At 37.4% G+C, this 12287-nt stretch overlaps 1 protein-coding gene across 1 annotated transcript in view; it reads left to right on the forward strand.

Moving 5' to 3' along the window:
- Positions 1-11677, forward strand: part of LOC309694492 (receptor-type tyrosine-protein phosphatase N2-like) — a 223000-nt gene extending 211323 nt beyond the window's left edge. Inside the window, exons 22-23 of the mRNA XM_082514620.1 lie at positions 6304-6377; positions 8432-11677. Coding sequence (XP_082370746.1) covers positions 6304-6377; positions 8432-8503 — 146 coding nt within the window. The 3' untranslated portion in view covers positions 8504-11677. The remainder of the gene's footprint in view (positions 1-6303; positions 6378-8431) is intronic.
- The last annotated feature ends 610 nt before the right edge of the window (positions 11678-12287 follow it).

Below are 12287 nucleotides of genomic sequence, written 5' to 3' on the forward strand. Positions count from 1 at the left end.
TGTCTTTCAAATTAAAAGTCTCTAATTGAGTGTGGGCTTCATGTTAGAAGAACTTTGAAAAGGTAGATGATGTTAATAAGGCAGATGTTTAGTGTGTGTCAGTAAAGTCTTTCTAAAAATTGATTCCTCATGTTTCGGTTACACGATGTAAAGACAGAAGGTGATCAATCCACTGTTTCTACTGATTGGATATTTGTGTGTATGTGTGCGTATCTTTCTTTGTAAGTGTGCGTTTGTCCTGTGGTGGTGCTGCTGTAGCAGAACGAGCTCCTGGGTCTTTAATTCCAGATCAAAGGGTCAGTTTGGGCTTCAGTGGCCATTTCCCAGGCTGTCACACTGTGATGGGGCCCCTCCCAAGCACCAAGGGGCCGGGAGGAATGGGCGGGAGTTGGTGGATGCGAGGGGGAAAGTCCTCCATGTCCTTTTATCTCCTTCCCAAATCCTTCCCATTCCAAACTTGTCTATAAAAACCTAATTGGCCATTGAAGCAACATGAAATTAATTCATCTCATAACAAGTAACTTTTGCCTTGGATATTTTTAAACAAAATATATTTTTTGACAGACAGCAGGGAGAGTACATAGATATCAGAAGAGGAAAACTAAGGAAAACTGTTTTCTTTTCTTTGCTAAGTAATGGAGGAGATTTCAAATGATGTGAAGTGTAGCCGAGGCTACTGTGGCAGCAAATTAGAGCAATGAGCATTTTCCTGCTTGACATCGAATTAACACATTAGCTGTGGGTCAAAAGTTTCCATTAACACTACACTGAAAATATATATGAGAATGTGAAACATGCAAAAAGTTGTCCTTTGCTGCCATTAGATTTTACAACTTAAATACAACTTAATTTCACTTTTATTCTATTATTATTAGTCTTTATATAATGGATTACCATAGCTATGTGGACTGATCTCAACTTTAGCTTTGTGACCTTTGACCTTTCCAAGCTAACTAGCTTGCATCCATGCGTTGTGTGAATGCATCACACAGATGCTGCTAAAAAAACATACTTAAAATGCAGCTGCACAAACACAGTCGACACTTGAACCAGGTCAGGTGAAGCCTAACAGACAGGTACAGTATTTAGGCGACGCCTACCTGTCACCGAAAGTGACTCAAAGCTTTTAATAATTTCTAGCCTTAACCCCTGATAAATTGTAAAAGCATGAGTCATTAAAAAAAACACACATTCTTCATGAATTTAAGATAAGATAAGATAACCTTTATTAGTCCCACACGTGGGAAATTTGTTTTGTCACAGCAGGAAGTGGACAGTGCAAAAGTTATGAGGCAAAAATTAGAATACAATAAGAATAAATACAGTACACAACTGTACAGAATAGAATAAAATACTATATACAGTAGAATAAAATAAAATAAATATACAATAAGATAAAAATAGAATACAAATACAAATACTATATACAACTGAGTAAAAATACAACGATGACAGAAAGGATTATTTGTTATAAAAAGCAAATTAGCAATTGAGATTGAAAATGTTTTTTGTTGCAGCACATCTTAAAAATAATTGAAAACCAAATTAAAAAATAAAAAATTAATGATGAGCACAAACAGGAGTAGAACCATAGTCTCCTACATGAAAGTATCATCACGTCTGTTCATCACCCAGCTGTTTCAAGCTGGTAAAGCTTCACGTTTATTAAGGCTCTTCATGTTTGTTTGCTCCACTTTGTGAATAAGCCAGATAAAGGCCCTAAAACGAGGCCTAACCCTCCCCGTCCTCACTGAGATATTAATAAACAAAATATTTTTTTTATCTTTTTGAAAAGAAAATCATCTTTTCTTTGAGTGATGTAATCGGACCGTGGTCAGGAAATGCTAGAGAGGTTTTATTGTGAGGATCAAAGTGGATTTCACCATTGATAAAACGGTGTGAAATCTGTGTTAGGTAGAGTGTTTATGTTAGCAGAAAAATAGGATTTTGACAGCACTTTATGTTTTTACTTTATTTTATTGCCTCTGAAGATGTTTCATAAACTGGGGGAGTTGTGAAATCTGCTGAACCCATACAGGAGCGTGTAATCCTTTGAGGTAAAACATGAAAATCAGCAGAAGCAAAGGTAGAAGACTCTCACTTGGTCTGAGCTGTGCCAACCGACCAGTCTGTCACTATTATCTTTAAATTTCTCATTTAAAAAGATAAATTTCTTTGCTCCGTACTTTATCTTTTTGGGACAAATTTGAGGTATGTTCACTTGAGTACTTATATACGTACTGTAGTACTGCATTACCATATCCTAGGTGTTTATATCCCATATACAAACCACATGATCGTCTTCTAACATGTTAGATTTTTATAAACTACAGTGCATAAAATGAAGATTTTAATGTGCAGAGTAGTTAAAGTTATTCATCTGGAAAAGATTAACATGAAATGGGTGCCTAAAAAGGCCAAATAGAGTATTAACTCATGAGTTTAGTGCTTTGGTCTTCCAGCCAATCGTTGTAACCTCTCTGGTTTACTCTCTGTATTCATCACCCAGACAACTGCATAACAAAAAGGCAAAGTTTCAGTTGTAGCAAGCAGATATTTTCCTCCGAATTTGGTTGAGACCAAGACGGAGCTAATGCTCATACATTAGTTTTGCTATGAAGTTATAATTAAATCAGTTATTGCAGCTTTAATTAGGAGTTTTGCTTTGGCTTTTGCTTGTATGCTATTTCTTTATGATGTACTTATCCCCTACTTATCCTCATTTTACAGCTCAGCATTGTACGTGTGTCTACAATTAGTTAAACTGGAAACGTGCTCATTACCAAAATTAACTAACTAAATTATACAAAATCACAGGCAACAAATACTAATGTATAAAATTAAAGGTGCTGCCATTGCTTTGTAACAGTGAAAAGCAACAATCGTCTACAAAAACGTATCATCTCAAATAAAGTTTTAAACGATTTGACCTGGCTGATGTCTGTAGATTATAAGATTTGTCTTCCTCCGTTTAAGCCACTGTATGTTTGCAAGTGCTTAAGGATTAAATAGATGATTGTAAAGTGCCCTGTTGAAAAGACGATAATATAGGTTTGTATTTAAAACGAAATACCTGAAAAATCTAGTTGCCCTCTCGTACATCACTTTCTCAGCTCTACTTTCCTCCTTTTTTGTCCTGAGAACCTTAAAGCCTTTGGGTTTGCAGGTTTTCTCCATCCTGATCAAAGAAATTTCTCACTGCCTCCTCCTCTTCTTCCATCCTCTCAGAGACAGAATAACCCCAGTTTCCTTCACACTCCCTCCTCCTCCTTCCCCTCTTTCCTAATAGATTCCAACAGTTTTTTCCCAAGGAATTGCAAATTTCCTCAAGAATTATAGCGATGTAGCAGGGTTGAGGTGGTTCTCACGTTTTTTTTCCCTTCAACTTTTCCAAAATGCGCCCTTACTTCTCTCCTGTTTCTAACCACCACCCATCACCTTTCTCTTCATCTTAAGAATCTATCAAAACACAGTGAATACCAGAGAGCTTTTCAGCACTGCACCATTTCTTTCTGCACTTTTTTTCTTCAGGTCCAGCTGGTCAACCCAGCCCTCGGCTTTGGGGTTTTCGTGGCCTCCTCAAGGGCTGCGTGTCTTTCTTTCTTTTTCTTTTTTTTCCAGGCTTTCTCTCCTCCTTCTCATCTATAGCACACCCCCCTCTACCCTCCTAAGTCCTACTCCTCGACCTCCACCCCAAAGCGGTCTTACAGAAGAGGGAATCTCAAAATGAGGCAGAGGTTTTTATACTAGTCCCGCTTTTTTCATGCTTCCACCATCTCCTTCAAGGGAAAGCCCGAATTAGGCATTTTTTCTTAATACCGTCCATTTTGAGTTTTATCAGAATCTTCACAATAGCCCTTGGTTTGTTAAGTCCTTCCTCTCAAAAAAGAAAAACTAAAGCAGTGAGTAGTCTGCTGCAGCTTTTCTGGCTAGAAGGGAGTCTATTGTGTTGTGAAAAGGGGGGAAAAAAGCTCACAAAACCTGTGAAACAGAAAGAGAAAATGGTGTGAATGAGCGGTTCTCCCACCATTCATTTTCCTCTTCATGCAGGCAAGAAAAAGGAGTGTTATTATGTGTCACAACAAGAAAAAGTAATTCTTGCGCTTTTTGTTTCCTCAGAATTTGGATAGAGGAGGAGAAGGTGGGGGAGAGAAACGGAAGGACAGAAAACAAATTAAATGTTTTTTCTGTCTTTTGTTCTTTCTGAATTTAATTGTTGCTCCCACCTCTCTCTCTCTTGTCCCTTTTCTCTCCCAGAACAATTTCTCTATTTCTGCGACATGTCTTCCTCCCCCCTTAACATCTATTTTTCCCTCTGACTTTATGAATCATCTCTTGTGTTTTATGTCTCTTTGATTCTTTTCTCAAATAATGCGTGGGTACCTGCAATTTTTGGTTATGCTCCATTGACATCACAGGGCGGCCGTAAGACCGTTATAAGTACAATGAGTCTTTTAAAAGTAGCTTACACTTCATTTGTTGCAGAAATGGTATTTAAAAAGCTACATTAACATATAATAGAGATTTTTCTGAGAAAAAAATGTTTTAATATCCTTTTGGTTTTTTTTTTATTTTTGATAAGTGCATTAAGAGCAATTCCATGAATGTCTTTTGTTATTTGTTAATTCATCAGCAAAAATAATTACAATGCTAGCGTTTTTACAAAGTATTATCTGGCCTTCTGAATGGATTCTTCTTACCTTTGTTTGTTTTCATCCCACACAGTCCAACAGCAATATTAAGTAAAACTGAGTAGCAGATGGGTCATACAAGCTGAAACTATTAGTAGTAGTACTCAAGTATTTGATATACTGAGGAAGATTATTGTATTTAAAGGTAAACATAACCTTAGTGATGTATTTTGGAAAGACAGAAAAAATAAAAATCATAAATAACATCAAAAGATTTTCATAGTGGCGATAAAAAAGAAATTCTAGAAACTTGATATAATGCAGTTTGTGGACAATAAGCACGCCTGCGGCAGCTGCTCGGCCATGGAAACCCATCCCATTGAAGCTCTGGGCGCACAATCTTTGTGCTGTTGTTGATGTCAGAGAAGGTTTTCAAACTCTGCAAAGCACCGGCAACTTTTATGCATTAACTTGATGTTGTCTGTCACTTTAATAGTAGCAGTCACTGTAGTAAAACTTAGTTGTTTGTGCAATACCTAGGAGGGAGAAAGTGCACAAACTGACGTGTTGCACCGGTAGATTGCTGTTACCCTTGGATTGCTCTTTAAAACAACCAGTTTTTTTCACAAACATTTGTATAGCTTGATTGATTTTGTTCACCTGTGGCAGTGGGACTGAAAACACCTGAACTGAAGGAGTAAAAGTTGTGACCCCATAGTTTTGTCCATTTCCACACTGAGAAACAGAAGCAAACCATTTTTTAAATAAAGTCTTGTTAATTGTAATATTGTATTATGTATTGATCCAATCAATTCCAAGTAGCTCGTCTAAATAGTGCTTAACTAAAAACACTATTAAGACAAATTTAAAAAGAAAACATTCAAACTGTCGTTTTTATTGTTACTTTTCAAAGACGTGAAAGACTTTTGTCTATAAAGGCTAGAATTGGCTTATCAAGGCTTAAGTGCTGAAACTGGAGAAATCTAGTTTTTCAATTATGGTCACATAAGATTATACACGTCAGATACGTATATGCCTCCTTGTGTTTGACTCCAAAAGGATTATAATATGTTTGTAATGTATCACAGTCTCTGATAATCTGACCAGCATTTGGCCTGAGGTCATTGAGCTGACTGCAGCCAGCCACACTTTTGTCAGCTGTGGGACATTATCCCAGTCTGGCATACAGACAGACTGACGGGCAATACACACACAGACAAACACACGTCAGCTTTTGGCAGTGGCTGAGAGAGCTCTGGTGGGCAACCTTCATGAAAGGCTAAGAACAACCAAAGACTAACAAGGAGCTTTCAGATTGACTCAGGTTTCTTTAGAAAATGTAGCAAACATGTGTTCCTGTGATTTCCCTCACAAAGTCCTCTGCACCAGCTCCTTTGGCCTCTTCATCTTTTTTTCATTTCAACTAAAGACCATCACTGTTTTCTAGAGTCAGAGTGTGTGTGTTTGTGCTAAGAGGATGAATGTAATCGCCTTTGCTGTTCTAATGGGAGTTGGTTTAAAAGAGCAGATTGAGTGATGTTAGCTGGATTATCTTGGTGGTGCCTTGAACACAATCCAACATCATTTTTGTGTGTGTGTGTGTGTGTGTGTGTGTGTGTGTGTGTGTGTGTGTGTGTGTGTGTGTGTGTGTGTGTGTGTGTGTGTGTGGCAGGTGCCAAGGAGATTGATATTGCAGCGACTCTGGAGCACCTGCGGGACCAGAGGCCAGGAATGGTTCAGACTAAGGTAACACACACCTGAATCCTGTTTGTTTGTGCAGATTTTGTTTGATTTATGGAACAGTGTGAACAGATGACTTTTTTTGTTTTTACATTTAAAAATCCTGCTTAACGTAATTTCACAAACTTCAACAAATCCTCAAATATAAATAAAAGTGCAGGTCCTTGAAGGAGAAAGGACCTTCGCCAACATTTATCAAGGAACAAGATGTATATGAGCAGAAAAAATATATATATTTATTAGATTTAAAATGTATGGTAGTGACTGCACACTAGTGCATGAACAGCACTTCTCACACAGTGCATCATCAGGAACATTAAAGTATCAAAAAAATATTTAAAGCTTTTCTCAGATTTGTCTGTATTATTTTGCTTTTGTACCAGCAGTCAAATTACATGGGGGAATATAATAAGTTGTGATAGCTATGGATGGATCTCACTTCAGCTACATTGGAATGAGTCAGACACTATAATATTTCGCTGTTTCAAATCTTGGTTCATCAATGAAAGATGTTCACCATGAACCTATGCAACACACCCAGTGACTTAGATCTGCTCCACTGTGTGACCCATCAAGATGCTAATCTACAACATGAGCTCCGTTATGCTGCATGTTGGAAATCGAAACCATAGTAGGATTAAAATGTGACTCCAAGAAGTCCTAAGTATCCGAGAATGACAGTGAGAATGTTTTGCATATACAGGCTGATTTGCAGTAATTACATTTAAGGTTGCTACTGTGGAAGGCTACTTTTATTTCCATCAGCATATAATGTAAGTAAGGTCATTCTCAGCATCTCTATCAAAAAAACGAACAATCCATCTGTGCTGTCACATGAATTTGGGTAGAAAGGTTACACGAAGGATTGCCATGGTAAACTCAAAATGTCAACTTGACATTCTTAGATCGCCTTAATGCCCCAGAACTGTCTTTCTAACAATCGATCACACTCCCGTCAAAACTTCACTTTGTCTAAAAGTCTTTGCTGAGATGATAATCTCTATGCCCTATTGTGAGAGAGACTAGATTTGAGAGTTTTGGGGACTGGCTCCACTGCTTCAGCTCAGATGAATCGATTTCTGAAAGGGATTATGGGAAAATCAGGTCAAATCACAGAGGAATATGTATAGAGTTCAAATAGGTGCTGATAACCTGTCCCAGGTTGTCCTAATCAGAACTTGTAGTGGAGGCTTTCTGGTTATATGAAGTGAATGATCGAGAATAAGAATTTGCAAAAAAGGTGGTTCTATTCCATTTTGGTTAAGTGTTTAGGGAATAAAGGGAATAAAGTTTTGTAAGTATTTTTTGGGGGAAAAAGTCCTCAAACAAATTATTAAAAAGACTCATATTCTAAAATACATTTGTTCACTGCCTCAGAGACCTACAACCAAGTATATCGTCATCACACTGTACACTGAATGACTCCGGCTGGTCTGGAAACAATTACCGGCTGATCTGTGAACTTAATTAGAAAGGAAACCCAGGATGTGTGTAAAACATCCATGGTATTGATCCAGGTTTTATTAAAGCATGTATCCTGACTGAACTGCTGTCACAGCACTCTCCCTGCACTCCTCACACATTGATTCCCTTTGTGGTCAGGAGACCCAGCCTCAGCACTCTGATTTCATTTCTGAATTTGATCTGCTGTTTGTGCCTTTAATCTACTTCTTACTGTGAGGATAAAGTACTCATAGGTCAACCATGTTTTGATCACGCACGAGTATAAATAAGTGTTTCAAAACAACATAACAGTTCTCTAACATAAGCATGGCCATCTAAACTTCACGGCCATGAAGCTAGAGTCTCCCTTTGCCACAAAGCCAGTGGGATTTTTTCACAGGCTTTTCTATGATCACAGACAAAAAGGTCTGTGGGAAATAAAAGTTGGGTACTTCCACATTTTGTTCAGCATCATAATCTCCGCAAACTGATGCAATATTAAGGATTTTTGAAGGGTAAATGCAAAGTAGCATGTATCGCTGAAATCAAACACTTAGTAATCTTTTTGTTCTTGCATGTATTAACTTTCTTTCTTTCTCTTTTTTGTCTGTCTGCAGGATCAGTTTGAGTTCGCATTGACAGCCGTTGCTGAGGAGGTGAATGCCATCCTGAAAGCTCTTCCACAGTAGAAAACAACACCTTCTCTACTCCTCATCCCAAGGATCTTCTCCTATATTGTTTCCTATTTTGTCTTTCTCCCGTCTCCTAAATTTTTTACCCTGTTATTTATGTTCTTTCCCCTCTCGTGCTTCTCATCTGTCATTTCCGTCTCTTGTTTCTCCTCCTTCTGACACTTCACTTAATCTGTGTTTTCCTGTCTGCCTTTCTTCTTTTTCTCCACTCCTTCTTCATTTTCCTCCTCTCTCCACTGTCTTCTACTTTCATTTTGTTTTCACACTCCTTGCTACTCCCATGCCCTTTTCATGTCTAATATTTACCCATGTTTTTACCATTTATCGCTTCTATTATTTCCTGCAGTCAAATTTCCTATTTCTCACCCTATCTTGTCATCAGTTGTTTTTTCTCATCTTTTATCCCATTTTCTCATTTCCGCATGTCTCGTCTTTCCTCCTTGTGACCCCTCTCCCTTCCATGTGCAGCCGTTCCTTGCAATTCTTAACATCTCCCATTCGATCTCAGTCAACGTTGTGCCAGGAAACCATTGAAACTATCCTGTACATAGACAGACCATCCTTCTGTTGTGATGATCCAAGCAGCCTGTTTTCCAAAGTAACATTTTGCCGCATTTAAACGCCTTTTAAGCGATTTTTCAAATTCATCTGTATTCTGTTAAGTGTCTAATTATCATAATTTTTGTTTATAGATGAACATTGATCTCATTGGCATCAGCTGGCAATGATCAAAATAAGATGGCTCAAAATGTAATCGTATATCTGATTCTGATTTTCTGGGCAATGTTCAACGTGGCCAGTTGCCAAACCTGAGAGTTTTACTGAATTGATGCCACTGATTGGTCTCTGAGTGGGTGCATTTGTGACGCAGATCATCACATATTGTGTCTGATATTTAATGCCATGCTTTTTGATATGTTTTGATGCAGTATGCTAGTGTGTCACAGTATGCTGTAACTCATCAGCACGTAGCGTTGGTCAGTACGGTAGATATTAGGCAAAACACGAGTGATTCCATCTCCCACGAAGTCTTGCTTTTGTAAAAGTAAGCGGGGAAACCCAAAAATTAACACATTATCGGTAACTGTCTTAGTTGAACAAAAAAACGTGCTAATACTGGAAATACGGTCAAATGATTTTGCTTCATGTTTGTTGAAGCAATTTTGTGTTTCTTCTACCTGAATTGTTCTTTCTTGTGGAAAAACAATGTTGTGGCTTGTCAGTGAAGTTACACTCATGTCTGCCTTAACAAAAAAAAATAAACATTCAGTAGATGGACTGGTAAAAGCCACGAGGATAAGGAGTAATGCTTCATTTTAAAATGGCCTCATTCTAGTGGATTAACCTGCGGATTAAAGATTAGCTGTGCCTGTGCTAAATGAAAACCGCTGCGATAAACATTGAAGAACATTCTGCCGGAGCAGAAGTTTCTGTTCGGCCAAAAGTTTGTGAGAGTCTTCTCACAAGTACCTACTTCAAATAACTATAAGTTCAAAATGCTGGAGTGGAGTCATTTTAAATGGTAAAGTATTGTCATGCCAAAAGGAATAGCTCTGCTTCTGAATAGTAGGTTCTTAATGTAGCATTAATGGATGATTTGTCCATGTACAGTAGTGAAATCTGTATTGCAATGGAAATTAGTTTGCAGTGACACGCCTCAGCTGGTTTTCCCAACACCATTCTAAAATTAACATGTTTTATGTACTGCTGTAAATAAAAAGAGCACAGTCAGCATTAACTCTTGTTTTTTATGTTTTAGCCCATGTATGTAGGTTTATTTCAGTATCACGCCTCTCAAGAAAAGGCCCCACCACCAGTTACAGACAACTTCAGAGATCATTATTTTTGCTGGCTTCTAAACAGAATGTCCTGGGATTGTCGGCTCATTTTCGGTTTTAGCTAGACAAAAGCCACTACTAAATAGCCTGAAGTTAAGACACTGATTATTAAAGATGGCTTTGGGAAACCAGCTCGTGCAAAATCAATTGGTTGACAGTTTGAAATGTTTCATTCAGTTAATTCTACTAATTCTGTTTGTAAATCACCGATGACATGAATTGCATACACTATGCTGCTAATGCATGACTATTCAACAAATGTGTGCTGTAATGTTCTCCTTGCCTCAAAATGACCTTTACAAACCTCTGCAAGCAACCAGCCAACTGCTGATGTATCTATTAACTTTGTGTTAGACTCTTTATTAAACAAGATGCTCCAAGGACCTTAAAGTACAAAAGCCAAGGATTATCTTCTCTAAACTGTGCAGATCATAGTTAAAGCGGGCTGAAACGGGTGCAGTAACAATATGATGTAACACTGCAGCAAGCTGGTCTACATTTTTCCATCACAAAATTGAAACGTGCTACGAGAAATGCTGCTTTTAATAATGTGTTCAATGTGAAATGAGATTCTGTTTCTCCCCCTTTTTTAGGATACTGTCAGGTATATTATAAAAATGTGGAATTAAGTGAACTGGCATTCACTTTAAATGATCTTATTCTACTATATTTGAATCAAGCTTATTATAATGGGCTTTTATTTTTATTTGTTTATTTTGCAATGTTGATACTCAATCAGTTTCCCTGCTGCTGTTCTTTCTTTCTCATTCACCATCAAGTATGAATAGATAGCTGGTCTGTTGCATTAAAACTGTACATAAACCCCAAAACACAACAGAAGATATTTTGTTCTATTGGTGTAAACAACTTGTGAATAAAGTCTAGTTGTCGATGCAGTATTGTAATGCAATCCCGACTTGTGACTGTGGTCTCTTTTTATCCTTTTCTGACATAATTATACACAATAACTTTTACCATCGGGGTGAGCAGTAAAACGTGTTTTATAGAGCTGCTAACACCAGCTGCATTTTAAATCAGGTACCTTAGGTGTGTGCACACAAAGTGATGTCCTGCAGTGGATGGCGTTCAAGGTTGACATTCAGCATTTACATTTTTTTCTCCTCAGGTGAGATATTTGAGCAACACTAACACCTAATATACGAGAAGGTGCAACTTTTTTGCAGTGGGTTTATATTGCTTGACACTGCACAAAAAGAAAAACATATATTTCGGCAAAAAGTTCATGTGAAGTGTGGTATTTTGTCCATCACTCGATTATTATTATCGGTAAAAGTAGTTGTTGTAGTAGCAGCAGCATTATAGTGACCACAGAGTAAAGGAGTTAGCTTGGACGTTAGGTAGCCAAACTAGCTAACATTCAGCTAGTTTGGCTAGCAAATTAAAGTTGTAATTAGCCATATTATTAAAAAGCTGCTAACTTTGGTTTGAATGAAAAAGGGAAATTAAAGGCAAAACTGACCTGTCATTCAAAGTTCACAAATGGTTTAACTTTTAAAACTATTGTGCTCAGCTACACATTTCTCGCTAAACTTGACAGAGCGTTTCTGGCACAGTTAGCCAACGAGTGAAAATGAATGAAATATATGCATTTGAGACTTGATCTCCAGTTTTCTGGTTAAAAGGGAGGATTTTCTTTAGAACCCAGTAACACCAAGTGTATCTTTTTTAACCCCAACTCCCATTTGTTTATTTAAGGTAAACTGTGAGCAATAAACTGCCAAAAAAAAAATGCCAGATATAACAAAGATTATACAAAATTACATTCACATATGCAAAATTATATCTAAATTTAAAATCTATATGTTCTGGACATTATTTCAGGGTTCAGGGTTTATAGGGTTAACATAGATTTTTGTCACACTCTTAAATAAATATAATATAATGACATTTTGTGGGAGACGTGTGTATGCAAACTGTGCACT

The sequence above is a fragment of the Aulonocara stuartgranti genome (assembly GCF_965226115.1).
Source record: "Aulonocara stuartgranti genome assembly, chromosome: 18".
NCBI lineage: Eukaryota > Metazoa > Chordata > Actinopteri > Cichliformes > Cichlidae > Aulonocara > Aulonocara stuartgranti.